The following is a 21,317-nucleotide window of genomic DNA, read 5'->3' as shown; positions in this document are numbered from 1 at the left end:
TCCGAAGGAGGGAACCTCGTAGGGCAGCACCCCGACAACACCACATCCCCAGAATCTGAAGCCAAACCTGTCGGCGCCAGAGCCGCTGGCGACGCCACAGAAGGCCCCGCACATGGCAAGGGATCCGCAGACGTCCCAGGAAGATGAGGGTGAGGAGAAAGAGCCAAAGAGGCCTGCAAGGCCGCCACATAGGCCTCCATTTGGGCTCTGGTCACCCCCGTACCGGGGAATGGCGGGTAGGGTGGCAACGTGCGGGCCTCACAACCCGTAGAGAACCTGCGCCCCCCACAGGGCGGGGACCGGGCCTCGGGGACAAACTGCGACACTTGCCAACAGGTGAGCGACGCCCTTGCGTCGCTCACCTGTCTGAGATGTCTCTTAGTGTGAGATGTCTGAGACGGAAGCGGCGGTTCTTGAACCCTTCCGCGGGGGACGGACGCTACGCCGCCGACCTGGACATGCGGGCGGAGAAGAGTTTCATCCGGCGCTCCCGCCGGGACTTCGGCCTCATCTGCTGACAAGCCTCGCAGTCCGTGGAGTCGTGGTGCTCCCCCAAACACCACATACAAATGGAGTGAGGGTCCGCCGCCATCTGGCGCGTGCAAGATGAGCACGTCTTGAAGCCTGAAGGCATTCGCACACTGTTCTCAAGAAAACGCAAAGTGTAAAAAGAAGGCCTGAAAATAGGCCGGGAACACGATCAGGATCCGCGTTGCACGCGGAAAAGAAGAAAACTGACGTCAGCGCGCTGGGGTGGGGCTTATGTGACCTCGCTGACGTCACGCCTGCGGAGGATGTCGGGACGGAGTCGCATCGTGCCGCCCCCCAGCGCGCAGAGATGCTGGGCAAGAAAGTTTTCCGCGTCCAGTCTCACGCCTGGGGATAATTTTGCGTTAAGGAATCTGCGGCTAGTAGTCTCTATCAGATACATTAAATTGTAAATATTAGGAAACTGTTATCTTTAGTTATTTATAGTATTTGTAAAGTGCAAACTATAACCTCCTACTGGGAAATACTGGAACTCAAACAAGATTAGACATTACAATAGCTCCAGACAAAGTGAAAGGCACAGACAGGTCCTCAGGCTTTTCCTGAACCTCAGCAGGTTAGACTCTTTCCTGATGTGCTCAGATAGTTTGTTCCATTTCTGAGCTGCAGACAAAGAAATAGCTTTACCTCTGAGCGCTGAAACTGAGGGAGCATTAACAAAGGTTAATAACTAGATCCCGAAGACTGTGTAGGATGATATCACATAAATCTATTTCCAAGAAAAGAACGACTTGATAAATAAACTGCTTTAGTCACAAGGCATAACAAATTAAAATCACTACGCTCCTTGATCGGGAGCCAATGAGGGGAGACCAAGGTCTGGGCAAAAAGGTCTCTAACTTTTAGGGCCAGTGCCAACCTTACAGCATAATTTTGCACTGATTATAATTTATGGATCAAATAGTGAGGAAGGCCAAGATAAATCATGTTGCAATAATGCACCTGAGCGGATATAATTGTGTTCAGGATCAACACCTTCAGCAAACAAGAGAATAAGGCTAAATGTTTCTTCAGCTTTCAAAGATAAAACAAGCAAGAGTTCATCACTGGCCTAACCTGCTTACTTAACGAGAAGGTTGAGTCAAGTTTCACTACCATAGTTATTAATAATTTTTTTAAATCAAAGTTACAGGAGTTGGCATAGGATCCAATGTGTAGACCAAAACAAAAGATCTAAGAAAGGAAAAGATCTCAAAGAATCATGGTTTTGCTCCCATTAAACTTCAAATGATGGGTGACTGTTGCACATCCAGCTCCTGTTGTAGCTTTCTGTTACTCACAAAAAGCTCCAACATGTAGTAACGGAAGGAGCATTGAAAGATCCATGGTCTGCTGGTGAACCAAAAAACTGAAGAAAACCTCTGTATATTGCTTACAACACATTGCAGCTCTTAGAAGTAATTACAGATTCAAGAGCTTGCAATCCTTGTAGTAGGCGGACATCAGAAGAAAACACACACTATGGGTAGCAGTATCATAAGTGTTCTTCGTCTCTTCTACATTTCTAAAAGCATTTTTCCTACTTACAAACAATTTACTGTTATTAAACATAGGCAGCCCAGATGAGATATTGCATCATTCTGATATTCCTTACAGTGTCAGATTGCAAGGGGCAAGTTATTCTGGTAGCTGAGGCTTGCGACTGATTTTAGACACACCACCAAGAATGTTAGCCTGTATCGATGCTAGCTCACAGTGCCACTAGAAACCCCTCTTACCAAGGAGAGAACAGATCTTGGCAACTAGCGAACATGACAACCCTATCCCATCTGGGATCGTGGAAACAGTGCTACTTGTCGCTCAGTCACTCATGCACACTTTGTCTCAGAGATGCACAGAATAAACGGTGGGGACAGTTTTCAATAAGCATTTATTGAACCAGCGTCATTCTAGTGTAAAATAGGTGTGCTGAAACAACTAGACAGTAACAGATATAAATGATTATAAGCACTAACAGATTAAAAGGATTGTAGATTTCTACCATTGTGCTAAAACAAGGAATACAGACAAGCATACAAAATACATGACAGTAAAATGCATACTCCTATGATGCGACCCTAACTAGATGTACCTAAGTGTACTTAGCATGTATGTGGGTGAAAGCCAAGAATCCCTCCAGGATAAAGTCAACCCAATTAAATTAAATGAGAGACTGTGGGACCCTATCTTGGTCTCGAGATGGACACCCCGCGAGGGATGTCAGACCACTGCAAGCTGGAGTGCCTGCGTGCAGGAACCTCAGCGTCTCGCGTCAGTGTGTCAGCATGGAAGTCCTTTTCTCCTCTCCCTTCCTCAGCAAAGATATGGTGTTTATATACCCAAAGTGGTACCCACAGGGGTTCTACCTTGCTGTGTGATGTCAGACTTAGGATGACGGAAGGAATGACCCTTATACATAGTTAATATGCAGGAGATGGTAGTCCTGCTGAGTTTCCAAGAATCCTCATGCATAATGGATGAGGCTAGTTTTCAGGGAAACCCCATGTCCTGTAAGCAGTACCATAACTAGGTAAAAGGTCAGTCCTAAGAACCGTTATGTAGTGCAATGGTAGGGGAGAATATATGTGAAAGGTTAGGTTGCTACCTGAGCTTATATTGGGGTACCTATATGGAACATAACATGCAGTCAATTTTGAAATGGAACTGAAAGTTAATTGAACATGCAGGAGACATACCTGAAGGATGTTTCACTTGCTGCATCATTAAGGGAAGCTTCAAATTAATACTTTAATTGTAATGAATGAGCATTCAGTAACCTCAGAAGCAATTGACTATAAAGCTTTTAAGATATGGCACTGTACTCCAGAAGGTCCATGCAAAAAGTGGAAGGGTGTAAGAAAAACTATTTCTGGAGAAATAGGCTAAAAGATGGATAAAAATTAGACCTCAAAAAGGTCATTCATTAAACAATTGAGAAAGTCATTTAGTAAAAAGTATGTTCTGATTAAAGTGGGGGACCGGCTGCTTACATTTTTCATGTATAGATGAGCATATACTCACTCTGCCGTATTTTGAGGATTTAGAGAAGGGGACTTTACATTATCATATATTTCTAGAGCAGCCTCCAGAGTAAGTTCTGTACAGCCCCAGAGATGGAGAGGAGATCAGGGGAAAGGCCAATAGTAACAAGCAACTAGTCTTGAAAGACTGCAATACACAGTGTGTGCAACCAATGTTTTTGGAATTTCATTATGGGCAACACAGCACAGAGTTAGATAAGTCTATTGTTACAGTCAATGTACGGACATTTTTATACAATTGCTATTTTTGAAATGCAATCAATAAATTTTAAAAAACGTTGGTTCTCTGAGCACATCCTAGCTGACCACGGAAGAATACAAACCAGCTGTTGGCGTGTGACAAAGAAGAGAAATTCAGTACTATGGTCCAATGTGGTACCACCAGTGCAGACGGGAGGTATTGGCTAGGATATTAATTAAATGGAGAAGTACTAAAAATAGAGCATACTGCACACACTGAATACATATACCCAAGCAAGTTGTAGAAACGTTCACAAACAGACAAGCATTCACAATGAAAAGAGGTAATTTGCATGTGTTTTACCACACACATCATATGCACAGAATGTGAATATAAACATGGAGATGAAAATTGCTCAGTGCTCTTTTTAATTAAAACTTACCAAAACAGCTTCTAGCAATGCAACTGTGTCCTGACTTTCAAACTTTTTATTGTTGGTAAACCAATGAATAAGCCCCATGATAAGGGGCTCATACAACTGTCTTGTTACCTAAAAAACGAAAGCAGAATAAACATTAATTTCTGCATTCTAAAACCTCTAGCAACTTTTTCTATAATAAGAGGCTGTATGGGTTTTGGTGATTCTTCAGCTTTCTGCCACTATGTGGTAACTGTGCAAGGAATCGTAAATTTAATAGCGTATTTAATGTAGCCACACTGAGGCTGGCCTCAGACATTAATCTAATGAAAAGATGGTGGGAGCAAAACCATAATGAGACATGACAATAATGTAACACAAAAATCAGCAGAGATCTTTTTAAGCGTTACATCTGCTGAGTCCTCAGATCAGTGCCAACAGCATCCCAGAAAGCCTTGTGGCAAAGAGATTATATAGAGAGATATAGATCATTGATTAGAGATAAATATGTTACGAGAAATTAACAAACTCCTCTAAGCTCTATAGCACAAGTTACTTACCTTCGGTAACGATATATCTGTAAGAAACATTAGTTAGTTAAAGATTCCTTACCTTAGAATTACCCCCAGGTGTCAGACTGGATCTGGAAAGATTTTTCGTCAGCAGTACTTCTGCACGTCGGAAGGTGGCGCCGGTCGGCTACGCGTTCGTCGTCGTAGTCACCGGGACGACGTTGTGGCAGCTACTTCCCCACAGATCATTTGCTGGAGGCTCTCGCGCGCGGACGTCAGTTCTGTATACGACTTTCCGCAACAGAAACGCAGAGCCATACAAGACACTGACCATTGGTTCACAAAACTAGGGCCCTGAAAGGATGTCCTTAACCCTAGAAATCAGCCCGCAGAACGGGGAGGATGGGTGGGCAGTAAGAAATCTATGACTAACTAATGTTTCTTACAGATATATCGTTACCAAAGGTAAGTAACTTCTGCATCTGAAAGAAACACGTTAGTTATAGATTCCTTACCTTAGAATAGATACCCCAACAATACCAACCTCGGTGGTGGGTCTGCGAGCCAAGATCACACCAGAAAGTCCTGGAGAACAGAACGGCCAAAGAAGCCGTTTCTCCAGACTTGGCTGTCCAGGCAGTAGTGTTTGGTGAACATGTGCAGCGACGCCCACGTAGCCGCCCCACAGATGTCATTCAGAGGCACTCCCCTTCCCAAGGCAGTAGTGGCTGCCGCCACCCTGGTGGAGTGAGCGCGTAGCCCGACTGGAGGCTCCTTTTCAGCCAGAGAGTAACAAGCCTCAATACACAACACAACCCATCGAAAAATGGTGCGTTTGTGTACGACATGACCATTCTTTGCACCCACGTAGCCAACAAAAAGTTGATCATCCACCGGAACCATTTTATGTGATCCAGATAGAAGGAGAGCGCACACTTTGGGTCCAGACGGTGGAGCCTCTCTTCCTCCTTTGAAGGATGCGGAGGCGGAAAGAAGGTGGGCAAAGTAATGGTCTGCCCGATGTGGAAGGCAGTGACCACCTTAGGAAGAAAGGCTGGACGGGTCTTGAGAACCACCTTGTCCGGATGAACAGACAAGAAAGGAGGTTTGAAAGAAAGGGCCTGGAGCTCACTGACCCGTCTAGCGGAAGTGATGGCTACCAGTAAAGCAGTTTTAAGAGTTAAGAGACGTAAAGGACAGTTATGAAGCGGCTCAAAGGCAGCGCACATTAAATAAGTTAGCACAAGATTCAAGTCCCATTGAGGCATAATGAATAGAATTGGAGGAAAAAGATGTGTTAAGCCTTTCAAGAAACGGTTAGCTACTGGGGACTTGAAAAGAGATGGCAGATCTGGCAGCCGAAGGAAAGCAGAGAAGGCAGAAAGGTAGCCCTTGATAGTGCCCAGAGCAGAGCCCTGCTGGGCTAAAGAGAGAAGGTACAAGAGTACTTCAGAAAGAGGGGCAAAAAGGGGATCCACAGACTTTGCTGAGCACCATGCCACAAATTTGTTCCACCTGCAGGCGTATACCGTCTTTGTGGAGGGGCACCTGGCTGCCAAGATTACGTCATAAATTTCAGGAGGCAGGTCGAAAGACGTCAACTGCTGCCACTCAATCTCCATGCAAGGAGGTAGAGACTCAACAGGTTCGGGTGGAGGACTATCCCCTGCTGCTGTGACAGAAGATCCTCCCAAAGAGGCAGTCTGATCTGAGGATCGATGGCCATGTTGAGCAGCTCGGGATATCAGACTCTTCGTGCCCAATCCGGAGCCACAAGAATGACTTGGGCCCGGTCACGCCTGATCTTCTTCAGCACTCTGGGCAGAAGTGGTATAGGCGGAAAGGCGTACAACAGACAGCAACTCCACTTGCGACAAAAAGCGTCGCCGAGCGAGTGCCGCCTTGGAAATTCCAACAGGCAGAACTGCTGACATTGAGCGTTCTCTTCGGTGGCGAACAAATCTAACCATGGCTCTCCCCACTGTTGAAAGAGACCTTGCACCACCTCCGAGTTAAGACGCCATTCGTGATCCATCATGCACCTGCAGCCGAGTTCGTCTGCCCTGGCGTTCAGAGAACCTCCCAGGTGTTGAACCACCAAGGAAATGCCTTTAAGTTCCAGCCATGACCAGAGGCAGAAGGCCTCCTGACATAAGGTCCACGACCCCACCCTGCCCTGTTTGTTGCATTACCACATGGCGGTGGTGTTGTCCGTGAACACCTGCACTACTCTTTCCCGGACAGAGGGAAAGAATGCCTTCATTGCAAGACGGATCGCCTGGAGCTCCAGAAGGTTGATGTGAGGCCCGGACTCTGCCGGAGACCAGAGGCCTCTGATCTTCGCCTCTACCATATGGCCGCCCCTTCCCAGAAGGGAGGCATAGGTCACCACAGTGTGGTCTGGTTGGGGAAGGGAGAGGGATCTGCCATTGACCCAATCCTGGTTCGTAAGCCACCACTGCAGTTGTCGAGCAGTGCCCTCCGAGATCTGGATGCAATCGGACAGATTCCCCTGATGCTGCGCCCACTGGAACTTCAGGTCCCACTGCAGAGCCCGCATTTGCCACCTGGCATGATCGATCAGCAGGATGCAGGAGGACATGAGGCCCAGCAGCCTCAGGGTCATTCTGACCGAAACCTTAGACAGAGGCTGAAAGATCGAATAGCCCCGACTCGCTGTTCGGGAGGATAGACCCGAAACTGCGTCGTGTCCAGAACCGCTCCGAAGAAGAGGAGCTTCTGAGGGGGAATCAGGTGCGACTTCGGCACATTGATGGAGAACCCCAGCATATGCAGGAGGTCAGCCATAGTCTGGAGGTGGGAGACGACTGCCTGGGGTGAGCCCGCCTTCAACAACCAGTCGTCGAGATAGGGGAAGACTGAAACCCCTGATCTGCGCAGATGAGCTGCGACCACCGCCATCACTTTCGTGAACACCTGAGGAGCGTTGGTAAGGCCAAAGGGGAGCACGGTGAACTGAAAGTGCTCGTGGGCCACAGTGAACCGCAGTTAACGCCGGTGGGCCGGCAGGACAGGGATGTGAAAATAAGCGTCCTGCAAGTCCAATGCTACCATCCAGTTTTGCGGGTCCAGGGCAAACAAGACCTCAGCAAGCGTCAACATTTTGAACTTCTCCTTCCGGAGGAAGCAATTGATGTCACTGAGGTCCAAGATAGGACGCAGGCCCTTGTCCTTCTTGGGAACCAGAAAGTAGTGGGAGTAACAACCACGACCTACTTCTTGGACAGGAACGCGCTCAATGGCTCCCTTGGCCAAGAGAGCCGTAACTTCCTGCTGGAGAAAGGCCAGATGATCCTCCGACATACGGTGGTATCGTGGTGGCATGGCTGGAGGGGTAGTCTCGAAGGGGAGGGAGTAACCCCTACGGACTATTTGCAAAACCGACCTGTCCGAAGTGATGGTGCACCAGTGGGGGAGGTGATGGCGAATCCTGCCGCCCACCGGCGTTTGATGGGCCTGAAAGGTTGGACTAGGAGGGTTTGGAGGCCGCTGCAGAGAGGGGGCTGGTGGATTGGCCCGCCCACTGGCCCCCGGAACCTCGCTGGTTGTTTCCCAGTCACCGGCAGCGATGGTTGGGTAACTTGCTGTGGCCTGTGGCCCTGGATGGGACGTAGCAGGGTACCCCTTCTGTAGCCACGAAAGGGCGAAAAGCAGACTGCGCCGGACGGGAGGAGAGGCCCAAGGACTTGGCCGTAGCCCGTGAGCCCTTGAAGCGCTCTAGGGCGTTGTCTGCTTTGTCGCCAAAAAGACGACGGCCATCAAAAGGAATGTCCATCAAGGTATTCTGGACATCCCCTTAACTGCCAGTGGACCTCATCCAGGCGTAGCAGCGAAGCGCTACCGACGTTGAAATGGTCCTGCCCAGAGAGTCGGCCGTGCTCAGCCCACAACGGATCGTAAACTTAGTTGCATCTCTCCCGGCGGCGACAGCCGGGTAGAGCACTGCCCGGGCCTCCTCGGCAGCACTTGCGCCACCGTATCCCACACTGAGTGCGAATAACAGCCCAAGAGACATGCGCTGTTTACGGACCGCAGTTCTAAGCTGGCGGAAGAAAAACATTTCTTGCCAAGATGGTCCAGCTTCTTGGATTCCCTTTTCGGTGGAGCGGTAGGGAAGGCTCTTTTGGAGAAGTAGGCTTGGACCACCAAGCTCTTCGGGGTGGGGGTGTTGGGAGAGGAAAGTGGGGTCGCCCGGAGACAGGCGGTGGCGTCGGGTAATCATCCTGTCCACGGGAGCACCCGTGTTGGGCCTGGCCCACGTGCCCAAAAGGACGTCAGTGAGGACCTCATTAAACAGAAGCAGGGGCTCCGAAAAGCTCGCTGCCGGTTGAGGCACATCAGTCAGGCGGTTAGTCCTGACAGCCACAGTAGGAAGCTCGAGGTTGAGAGGCTCGGCCGCCCTACGCAACACCACAGCGTATGACACTCCCTCTTCCGTAGCCACGGTAGGAGGAGACAACATGTCAAGGTCGGGTGAAGTGTCAAGACCACTGGTATCCCCCAGTTCCTCTCTCCAGTCCTGCTCAGTATCAAGCTGGTCAGTTAAAGTGTCACCTGACCCCTCCTAGTCCTCCTCATCTTCCTCTGGGTGCCATTGTTGTTGGAAAGGGGCCCCAGGAGTGAACAGAGGCATGAAAACCCCACCCAGTGCCGGATCCGGCTTCGGACGATGACAGTCCGGCTCCGTGTCCACGTCGAGAAGGATGCGGAGGTCGACGCCGGCCAGGGGAGCGATGGGCATCGAGCACGGTAGTGGTGCCGATCCGGATCCATGCCTGGATGCAAGGGGGGCCTCTGGGGCCGGAGCCGCCAGCAGCGAAGACCTAGGCCCCCCAACCGAGTCCGCGGGGCCCGAAGGCGTGCCAGCGGGGTTGGTCTGCCCAAAGATGACATGCATCGCATCGTAGAACGTATGAAGCTGGGCAGGGGTGGCTCCGGGTCCCAGAAAGGGAGGGAAGCTCAAAATCGACCCTTCGAGCTCCGCGTGCGGAGCCGCGGGAGTGGCATCGTCAGATTGGCCGACCGACTAGGAGAAGGCGAAGAGCGACTATGCTTCTTTGACTTCTTCTTATTCTTCGGCTTACCCGACCCAGATTGCGAAGACTTCAAGCCGGAATGATGGTGACTCCTCGACCGGGACCTCAAACGGCGCGGAGCCGACTGTCGTTCAAGCAGCTTTCGAGACCGGGCCCGCAAAGCCTTTGGGGTCAACAACTGACAGTCGAAGCACGACTTGGGCTCATGGTCGCGCTCCACGCAAAAGGGGCACACGCGGTGCAGATCGACCACCGACATCAATCGGGTACAGGAACCGCAGGCCTTTAAACTGGGTATCCCTCGTGCACCTGTTCGGAGTCGGAGACTTGAAACAAGACCAAAAAAAGTAGAGAAAAACGAAGTCAAAAAATGACTAGGGTACCGCTCTTCCCGGATCTGTGCTGGCTGGCACGGAAAAAGAAAACTGACGTCAGCGTGCGAGGGTGGCGTCTAAGTAGCTGCCGCAACGTCATCCCAGCGACCACAACGACGAACGCGGAGTCGACTGATGCCACATTCTGACACGCAGAGGTACTGCCAACGAAAAATCTTTCCGGATCCAGTCTGACGCCTGTGGGTAATTCTAAGGTAAGGAGTCTATAACTGACATGTTTTTTTTCAGGTATTCAATTTAACAACCTATGCAGAATCATGTTGAAATAGTATCAGGAGGGCATATAACCAAGTACTATATAGTCACTTATTGCATTTATGTGTTGCAATATAATGAAACATTACAGCTGACAGCTCAGAAAATGGTGCAAAAATGCTACTGACAACACCTGATAAAGTACTAAAAACTTAGCAAAAGTCTTTGAGTAACATAGCCCACATGACAGATTAGTCCCCAAAACTCTTCTTATTTCCTGTAACATCGAGAAGAGGGAATTGATTTATAAATAAAAGTGTACAAGCTTTTTAGTTCTGGATAAATTGGTAAAAGTGCAATATTCCAGTAACATCTGAGAATCACCGAGGGATCATAAGCAAGAGTTAGAAACATTTCAAGCTAGATCTGATTGGTCTTCATTTGGACCACAGACTGCATTTTCAGACTAATTTAAAATCTGACCCAGGTTGTGTGGGAATCATTCAGCAAGTTGCAAAGGTCAACGACTTGTGCCCTACTTACAGCACCTGCTAATTCCAGTGCACAGATGGCAAAATCTCCAATTTGCAGTTTGTATATCAGCTAATAACATCATATAACGAATCAATCAGATCTTTGCAGAGCAGGGAGCAAATGCATGATAAATGACTTGGATGAGTCTACATGTGTTCATTTTTTAAGGAGGAAGCACCCAGCAAGTTGTTGCCTTTCAAACTTTTTTGGGCCCACATTTCAATGCTATATAGTAGAAATGTAATTACTTTGGTGATGTATGTAATCAAAAGGGAGGACACAAGTCAGTTGCCCATTGATTAACTAAATTATATCAAACCGCCCAGAATTGATTTAGCTATACACCTTTTGGAGTTTAATAGTTGTTGCCATTGCAGCTTTTGGGTGAATGTAATATCAGATGGGCCTGCCAAATTTCATTAGCGTGCTTTTTGAGCGTGAAGGCATTATAATAACCATAAATTTGCAAGCCCTTCAACAAATGCTGCAAACCCACTGCAGTGTGGCTCAGGGGTAAATGCAGTCCATGTAAGAAATTTGCTGGAATATGAAAACTAACAACTTTAGAGTACACACCACTTATCTTAAGAACAAACAATTAGATCTGCTACTTAATGAGGAAGCTAATAGACAACCTTGTTTAAGTCCCCTGATGAAATACACATTGCCAGCATGATTATTATGAAATGAACTGGGGCACATGAGTATGAGAACAGTAACCCTATTCCCCACAAAATCATATTATGTCTTCCAGCCTGCAAAGCCTAGCAAACAGCGCCTCAATACTCTCAGGTGATTAGTGCGCTATACAAATCAATATGACATGACAAAGATCTGTTGACAAAAACGGATAGGGGTTGTTGATAGAAAATCCTTCTGAGTAAGTCTGGGTTAAAAGACCTCTAATTTTGAAGGGAAATTGCTAAATATTTAGCAAACTTTTTATCTTGCAGGCCATAACTTGGCCTACAGAAGGTAACAAACCGACAAAACCAGGTCTCACATATATATTATATTAGATTATATATATATTACATTTTTTGTTTTGTTATTAACTTTGGCCCTGTTTGACGAATCTTCACAACATTTTCAAACATAGTTTGCCACCGTTAGACCTGGTACCATTGGTGTGAGTCTCCCTTCCATTTTTTCTGATTGCCTCCTCTGTTTTTTTAAATGTTTTGCTGGTTTAGATGCTTTGGGCACTTTGCCACTGCTATTCAGTGCCACAGTGCAAGTGCTCCTTATGTTAAATTGATGTATTGATTAGTGACTCCATGATTGGATTATTTGCTTTACTTGTCAGACCCTAGTACAGTGCACCATGTGTGCCCATCACTTGTAAATCAAATGCTGCTGGTGGGCTTGCGGCACTGGTTGTGCCACGCACAGAAGCAGCTTGTAAAGTGTGTCTCAGGCCTGTCATTGCAGAAGCCTGTGGACAGTCTAGTACTGCCCTATTGACTGGGCAAGTGCACCCACTTGCCAGTCCCCAAACCTTCCCTTTTCTTCATATCAGACACCCCTATGGTAGGCCCAAGGGCAGGGTGCATTGTAAGTATAAGGTAGGACATGCCCTGGTGTGTGTGGCATGTCCTAATAGTGATTTACAGCCATTTTCGTTTTTTTCACTATTGCAAGGCTACCTGTTCCCCATAGGCCAGAATGGGCAGTTTGATTATTACATCTTATAATCCTAACTGACTCAGGGAACTAGGTAGAAATTCGAGTTTAGTATGTCTGAACTTGAAATGATAAAATACATATTCTAGTGAAGTTGGTTTTAACATTCGGTGTTTGAAAATGCCACTTTTAGAAAGTAGGTATTTTCTTGCTTAACTGTCCAAGCCTGCCTCTGCTAGGTTGTGTATTGTGTGTCTGGTTTTGTGAGTGGCTGGGGGATTCCAGGAGAGAGGGTGAGTCAGCATAGGGCTGAATAGAGAGATCTGCAGTTAGATGGGTGGGAGGAGCTGCACCTGGGACCTGAATAGGGCTGTGCCTTCCCTCCCCAAATCTGGCTCCACCTCCTGTGGTGCGTCTGATGTCCCTGGCCTGCACTGTGAAAGGAAAGAAGGAGTCATGTAAACAAAGTGCTCCAGGACTGACCAGAACTGGTTTGGACTAGGCAAAGGCCTCTCTGCATTCAGAGAACAAAGAGAAAAGTAGTATAAATAAGGGGACCCAGACCCCAAGACTTTAGATCACTTCTGGAACAACAAGACAAACCTCTGCTAAGGAGAAGAACCAAAGGAAGCTGTAGGAGTTGTACTGCCCCCCTGCCAGTGTGCTGTGTTGGCCTACAGTTGTGTCTTCAGTGCCAAGGAGAGGAGAAGGAACTTTCAAAGGACTTTCCTCATCCTGCATAATATTACTCCAAGGGCTTGAACTTGTGCTTGCCTCCTTCTGAAGTCTCAGGGACAAAAGACTTCACCACCAGCTCCCCTCTGAATTTCCTTGCTGGGAATTCTATCTGCAGAAGCCTGCGTTTCGCTGGGAGCTGGAAGCGCGACGCAACTAGAAGAAGCGTGTCGCCGCCGCAGCTGTAGTCGTCGCATCGCCGGAGAAGTGTGCCGCCGCCGCATCTCCCGAGAAGCGTGTCTTCATCGCAGCTGTCTGCCGTAGCATCACCGGAGAAGCGTGTCACCACCGTGAGGGTTGCCGTCGCATCACCGGGAAGCGTGTCGCAGGGCCTGTCGCGGCTCCAAAGTACTGAGTTCGCCGCAAGGCTGCTAGGGCGTGTACACATCATCTTCACACCGTCGCATCAAGGGCACCATCTTATCGCACCGGATTGTCGCATCGAGGCGCCATCTTGCCGCATAGCAACCGGGCCACAGTACTTGAATCTACGCATCACCTCCTCTCCGGTAGGGATCAAGACGCATCCCCTACTCTGCGCAAGCATTGAGGTACGATGCATAGTCTCCCCCGAAGCAAGGAACCGACGCATCTCCAACGCTGCGAGCCTTTGGTTTATTTTGCGTTACGCATCCAGGTACTTTTGTGAGAACTGTGTCGCATTTACCATCAACTTGAACTAAGTTAATTCTACCATCATTAAGTCCATTTTTAGTACAGCATTGTGGATTTTTGTCGTTTGTGGTCTTGTGTTAAGTCTATATAAAGAATACTTATTTTTATAAAACCTGTGCGGTGTCCATCTGTAGTGTTTTTACTGTATTGCTGTATGTGTTCACAAATGTTTAACACACTGCCTCTGAGATAAGCCTGTCTGCTCGTGCCAAGCTACCAAGGGGGTGAGCAAGGGTTATTAAGTAGCGTAATCCCCTTTCCCTAAACTTAGAAGCAAGGGTCCCTATTTGGTCAAAGGTACCTACCTCTGCCAACTAGAGACCCCCAGTTCTAACAGCCACACACTCCAGCTGCTGTCTAGAAAGTTTCAAGGTGATTCGTCCAATGAGGCAGAAAAAAAGGGGGTCCAAAAACAAGTTTTCTCCATGCCATTTCCAATCGGGATTTTAGATAAGACTGCAGTCTGAACCACTTAACGAAAATACACCAAATATGGCAGAAACATAGATCTTGGGGACAGTTCTTTTTGTAATTTGATGTAAATCTGTTCAGTAGTTTGAGTTATTAAAAAAAAAAAAAGATTTAAGTATATCTAGAGACACGGATCCACCGCAGGGGATCAGCAGATCCACATGCCAACAGCAATTCCGTGTTGGCTGGTCGCAACCTGATAGAAATGTTGAGGTTGCCATTTAGTAAACCGGGGCACTGTTCCTGGTAGGTGGGTGGGGTGGGGGGCGGAATAAAGAGTAAAAAGGATGGAAGAGGTCAGTAAAGAGGTAATACTGACCCCATAGGACTGATAGAAGGATCTGTGAGGGAGGAACACCTTGGTGCAAGACATTGTCCAAAAATGTTTTCTTAGGGGGTGGGGGGGGCGTGAAGATCCACAGATCCACCACAGCACTTTGTGTGGCTCCCTGCATGAATATGCAGTGAATCAGCAGATCCAGTCCAAATTTAAAAAAAATACACACACCCACACAACCCCTCACATTTATATAGCCAAACACACACTCAGAGACCCAGAACACCACTTACACTCACTCATCCCACACAGCCAGTCACACAAGCACACACATTTATACACACACACACACCCATATAACCACTCACACACACTCTCTGAGACCCAGAAAACCACCCATACAGCCACTCCTACACCCATACAGCCCCTCACACCCACTCACACCCACTCAGAGACCCACAGAGGCACTCACTCATCTAGGTACTCATCCATACAGTTACTCACACATATGGTCACAGACCCAAACAGTCCCAACAGACCCACACAGCCAGTCACACACACACACACACACACACATCCACCACACAAACACACACTCAACCACTCACACACACCATCGCAGAGACCCAGAAAACCCCCGATACACCCATACAGCACCTCCCACCCACTCAAAGACCCACAAAACCACTCACACACCCACTCAGACCCACAGAGACACTGACACACGTATGTACTCATCCATACAGCTACTCACACATCCAGTCACAGACCCAAACAGCCACTAACAGACCCACACAGCCAGTCACACACACACACACACACCTACCACCATACACACACACACACACACACAACCACTCACACACCCAGGTTAGCGAGACGTTATAGTTAGGAAATAGAATTACAAAAACTTTAGAAATTCTCTAAAAAACCTTGTTATAGGGACGTTATAGATGGGTTCAGATTTTACACACACAAAGCCATAGAAAGTCAGCAGTTCTAGTTCTCTCAAGTAACTATAACTTGTGCCCCAAGGTAAATATAACTTGAGCTCTTGCCATGCACTGCTAATTACCCCACATATTACATTACTCATGACATCATTGATAATATCACCGCTACATTTGCAGTGAAATTATTGATGAGAGAACTGTGCACGGCGAGGGCGCGAGCTATAGTTCCCTTCGGGCATGAGTTATAGTTACTTGAGCTAACTAGAACTGCTGAATCTATATGCTTTTGTGTGTGTAAAATCTGAACCGAACTACAACGTCCCTGTAACCTCTGTTTTTTTAGTTAAAATATATATACACACACACACACCTGTAGGTAGTTCTAGTTAGGACCTAGTTTCCATAGGTTTTGCTAATAACTTTGGTGCCCCTTGAAAAATCTTCACAAAATTTTCAAAACCAGTTTGCCACTCATATTAGCTGCTGTACGGAATGTTTATCGGGTGATTAGTCAAGCGGAGGCAGAGAAAAAGACATTTTCCCCATAGGGACTTTAGACACGACCGCAGTCCAAACCGCTGAACAGGATTACATCAAATTTGGCAGAGAGCTAGACCTGGGTCAGAAAGAGTGCTTTTTATAATTTGGTGTGGATCTGTTCAATAGTTTGTAGTTATTAAAGAAAGAAATTCATGTATATCTAGAAATGCAGATTCACTGCTGTGGATCCACACGCCAACAGTAATGCAGTGAATGACTGGCCGCAACCTGTGAGAAAAGTGGTGGCCGCCATTTTGTCAATTGAGACACAGTTCCAGGGAGGAGAGGGATTACGTGTAAATAGGATATAAGGGTGCAGGATAGCAGTATCTTGACCTCATGAGACTGTGAGGGACCCCTCATGGGCAAGAAATTGGCCAAAAATGTTTCTGGGGTGTGTGAGGATCCGATGAGCTATTGCAGCGCTCAGTGAAGCCCCAGTATGAATCCGCGGCAGATCAAGCTGACAAATGGGCTTTTTTATTTTTTACACAACAGTACGTTTACTAGGAAGACGAGACCTTCTGCCTTTTTCCTCTACCTCCCCCTTGCTTTCTTACATTACATCACAAAAGGCATTCACAATGTCAAAGGTCTCTGGTTAAGCCATGTTCATCAATGTCTTATCATTAGTGTAATCTACCTGATCCACATCGCACGCCAGATGAAGCAGTACAGGGAAGGTACGCTTGTAAAGCTGGTACATTGGTGGAGAACCTGTACATCCGTCCGGTATCTGAGTGGATTTACCCAACATGTATACAACCAGGCTGTGCAAAAGCTCACAGGCAGCGACCTTGAAAATATTTGAAAAGAATCATGATTAGACATATGCTATTAAGAATGAAGCAGTCCAAAAAAAGCTCAGGCTTAGCAGGATGTAAGTGTGTGCAATGTGTGACAGAATTTGAAAGCTCATTGACATGAGATTGAGAAAACCAGAAAGAGACCAAAGGCATTTGCAACCCAACATGATGATGAAAAACAAACAAAGTGCTCTTATTTGTCATACTTAAGCCCTTGTTGAACATCTACTGCATCACATCCCTGGCATTATTATTGGCAAAACTGTGCATCGTGTGCGTCTGAGGCAGCAACCACATCATACTGCATATCTACACATACTATTCCACAATCCCACAGATGAAGAAGGCCCAGGGACATTTGGGCTCCATTGCACTCCTTTACTCTTCCATGGCATAACTGACCCCACCAATACTGAGTCAGGCACTCCAGGACAACCTACAACACCACTGTGACTTGCCACACAGTGCCAGGAGGTCTGGCACACTGATCACATTGGATTACATGTTTGAGTCTACTTCTGGGATTTGGCCTTAGTATGATTCTTGGGTTGATGGACTCATGTTTACCGATCCTGCTGTATACGATCTAGGCAATAGCCGATATTCTATAATGATGCATCTAAAATGTGTATGACATTTTGCACTGTTGTTGATATTTACGTATTGTAAAATTTACCAAAATAAAGATGTATAAACATTGCAAACCAGTTAAAAAGATGCCTGCCTCAAAGAAACTCAAGACATCTTCCAAGAACCAACACAATTGCAGGTAGCCACAGAAAGCTTGATGAAGAAAAACCTTTCAAGTGCTATAACAGTTCCCTTCAATTTTGACCTGTGAAAAGTTAAATTATTTTAGTTAATGATTAGCTAAGTGGAACGTTTTGTTTTAATTCTTTTTCCATTGCCTTCTTCCTCTCCTTTCTTCATGGTCTTTTCTCTCAATTCCTTTTATATTTGGAAAAGGGGATGAAAACAAAGTGTTGAGTTCAATAGTCTTTGGGTAATTCAGAGCTGGTCTCTGTTGTGTAAGGGGTCGCTGAGTGAAGAGAACAGATCAGAAATTTAAATCTAAACCCCCTTATTCAAATGTTATTACTTGAAAAGCAAATAATTTGCTCTTAGGGTTCCATATTCATTTCAATTACCCCCCTTCAAGAAGAAATGATACAATTGAAAGTGTTTTCTGCCTTCTTCTTAAATATCCATTCTGTCATTCCAATGTAAGAGTGTGGAGTTGGGGACCAAAAAGCACATTATATTGGCATGATGTCCGGAGTCCTAACTTTCATTAAAAAAGTCAGCTGCTAGTATTATCACATTTAAATCTCTCAATTTTCAGGTCTGGAATCAGTAAATATGATTTGATTTTAATAAGAATATATATCCATATATGTATTATGGAATTTCTACCGCACACACCTAGTCAAAAGGCAGTAGAGCGCTATACATTGTCAAAGAGTAGCTTAAAGTCTATGAGTAAAAGAAGATTGACCTGAGTGGAGCATGGTTAATGCATTGTAATGTAGTGCGTTTTAAAGAGGCGAGTCTTCAACTCTTTCCTAAACTGGAGCAGGGTTGGGGCAGTCCTGATCGATTTTGTGGATGTTATTCCAGATCTTGTGCGCATAGATAGATAAGGTCTGCAGTCTTATTTTGTTTTTTCTTTTTACACTTCTTAGTCAGCAGACTAATGGTGTCCTGACTGTTGGTGAGCAGAGACCCACCAAAGATGGCGAGCTTGTCAGCAAGACAAGCAGGGATGTTGGTTGTGATAGCTCTGTAAATGAAGCAGCTGGATTTTACAATGGTGTGAGCCAGCAAGGGGGGCAAATGAAATTCTATCAGGATAGGGCTGATGTGATCATATTTCTTCAGGCCCTAGATGAGCCCCCCTTCAGCATGCATACTCTGGCAAATACACTAAATCAGGTCAATCAATCTAAGAGGAGCTGGAACACCTTAGCTTAAGGGCTTTAAACGGCAGATCAGTCGAAGACAATCCTCCAGTTACTACGCACAGTTCATTCAGAACAAGCACAATTTTGGATTACACCTTCGTCTCTGTATGTCTATTCCATCGAATCGCATCATTTTGCTTGGGCAACAAAGGTGATAGTGATCACCGGCCGCAGGAAATAAAGTTAAGAACCATAATTCCAGCATTTGAACGCTGCATGTGTTCACATAGATAAGACGTTACCATCAATTTAAAAAGAATAAAATTCAAGATTGCCACTGACAGCAAGATGCTGGACATTGCAAAGCAGCACTTTATTGCCAGAGTAGGAGAAGTGGAAGTCGAGAAATGGCTAAATTTTTCAACGATGGAAGTTTATGAATCAAAAGTCAAACCTCCAAACCAGCAAAGATTCAGTGGCACAAAACCCTTATCACACACTGCAAAGCAAGAAATCAAGCTCGCCAAAAAACACATCTACCAATCATTAAGACATCTCCGGCACACGCCCAATGACAAAACCCAATTAGAACTGCTACGGAGTCAAGGGGCAGATTTGAAAAAACTAAAGAAATGTCAATAGAGACATGGAGGAGGAATTCTGGGTTAGATTATTTGCTGATGTCAAACACAACAATAGTGCCAGATTCTGGAACACCATAAAAGAACTCATTCATTACAATCACGAAGGCGTCTCCTCGAACATCGCAGAGGAAGATTGGGTAAAATACCTAAAATCCCACTTCCAAACAAGTACGGAATTTAGGGAACAGGACCTAAATGCTCCAAAAAAAACAGATCGCCAATTGATAATCATGGACTGTGCTGGAAGAAACACCAACAACTCTGAGAAAACAAGGGGCGGCTCACCAACAGAGAATCTTCAGAGCTCTCATGTAACAGCTATTAAAAGGCAGATGGGTAAGGGAAGAAGGGAAGGTGCTCCTGGTCCAAATGGAACTCCACCAGCATTATACAAACAGGATGCAATATTCTGGGCTGAAGCTCTGGAACCACTGTTTAGTGGAATAAGGATGCTAAACATTCTTCCTAGCTCCTGGACAGGAGCAATCATTTCTCCAATCCATATATCCAGTGGAAAGTCAGTACCACAAAACTATCGCCTAGTAGCTTTACTAGACAATGAGGCAAAATATTTCGCAGGCACATTACTAGAAGACCTCCAGGCATGGGCCACAGAAGAATCTGCATTACCCCTGCAGCAGAATGGGTTCGTAAAATCAGTCGGAGCATTAACCAACATCCTAAGCATGGCAATGCTCATGGTTAAGGCTGAGGCTTTGCGGTCACCCCTATACCTATGCTTCATTGACTACAAGGCCGCCTTTGACCACGTTAACCGCTCTAAATTATGGTCCAAACTGCACAAATGGGGGCTGCCACAGCCCTTACTAAACCTGCTGACAAACTTACATACAGATACATGGTTGCAGGTGAAGTTGGGCAATGGATCTTCCCTGTCAAGACGTACACCTACGGACAAAGGTTTGAAGCAGGGTTGCGTCTTGGCACTGACTCTTTACATAGTCGACTTAGTACCGCTCTTGATCAGTTGTAATTCACATGCCCCAAAACTAGGAGACATTCTGATATCTTGCCTTCTGTATGCAGACGATATAGTCCTGATCAGTAAAACAAAAGTAGGGCTACAACATCTTTTAAACGTAACATGGGACTTTTCCAAAGCAAATGACCCGACGATCAATCTGGATAAAATGGGAACTATGATCATCAGGAACAAAAGGAGACAAGCTGGAGCCTGGTTCTGGGGAGAAACAAAAATCGAGGATATGGCGGAATATAAATACCTGGGAGCAAAGCTGGGCGCAGGGGGACGCTTTTTGGCACAGAAGAATAGCATCAGGCGCAAAGGCCTAATACTGGCTACCACGCTAAAAACATTCAACTCAAAACTGACGGGACCCTCGATCTCTCCCTTGATCAAGGTAGCCCGGGCCAATAATCCTGCCAACAATTACCTATGCCAGCGAGGTCCAGAAAGGCAGAGACGCTAAAACACTCGATGCCACAGTAACAACAGTACACAGGGTTATCTTTGGGCTGCCCAAACACACCTCACCTGCGCAAATCAGACTTGAATTTGGCATTCAAAAACAAACAGTTGCCGGACAAGGGGACTTCATCATTGCGTGGGAGAGAGTGTGAAAAGCTCCTCACGGTACACTCAATGAACAGCTATGGAAGGAGTTACAACAACACGCCTAATCACCTGCCGCAGAACATCGCTACAGCAGCTTAAAAACGATGGGGCTATGTCAGCTTTGGGAAACACCATCAACTACCACCATTTTAAAAAAACTAGTGTGGAAGACAGTCAAACATCTTTCCTTGCTGGAGGACAAAGCTGCATTGGCAAAAAGGGCCCACGGCTGGA

The 21,317-nt window shown here is 46.4% G+C and overlaps 1 protein-coding gene across 3 annotated transcripts in view; it reads right to left on the bottom strand.

The window, feature by feature from the left end:
• Positions 1-21,317, bottom strand: part of PRKDC (protein kinase, DNA-activated, catalytic subunit) — a 2,754,228-nt gene that overhangs the window by 2,240,406 nt on the left and 492,505 nt on the right. For all 3 annotated transcript variants that reach the window (XM_085605657.1, XM_085605658.1, XM_085605659.1), the window contains 2 exons: positions 16,779-16,931; positions 4,193-4,300 (listed from right to left, as the gene is read on the bottom strand). In XM_085605657.1, the coding sequence (XP_085461783.1) occupies positions 4,193-4,300; positions 16,779-16,931 (261 nt within the window). The remainder of the gene's footprint in view (positions 1-4,192; positions 4,301-16,778; positions 16,932-21,317) is intronic.

This window comes from Triturus cristatus, chromosome 5_1 (genome assembly GCF_964204655.1).
Source record: "Triturus cristatus chromosome 5_1, aTriCri1.1, whole genome shotgun sequence".
NCBI lineage: Eukaryota > Metazoa > Chordata > Amphibia > Caudata > Salamandridae > Triturus > Triturus cristatus.
This window is presented reverse-complemented; position numbering and strand designations above follow the sequence as displayed.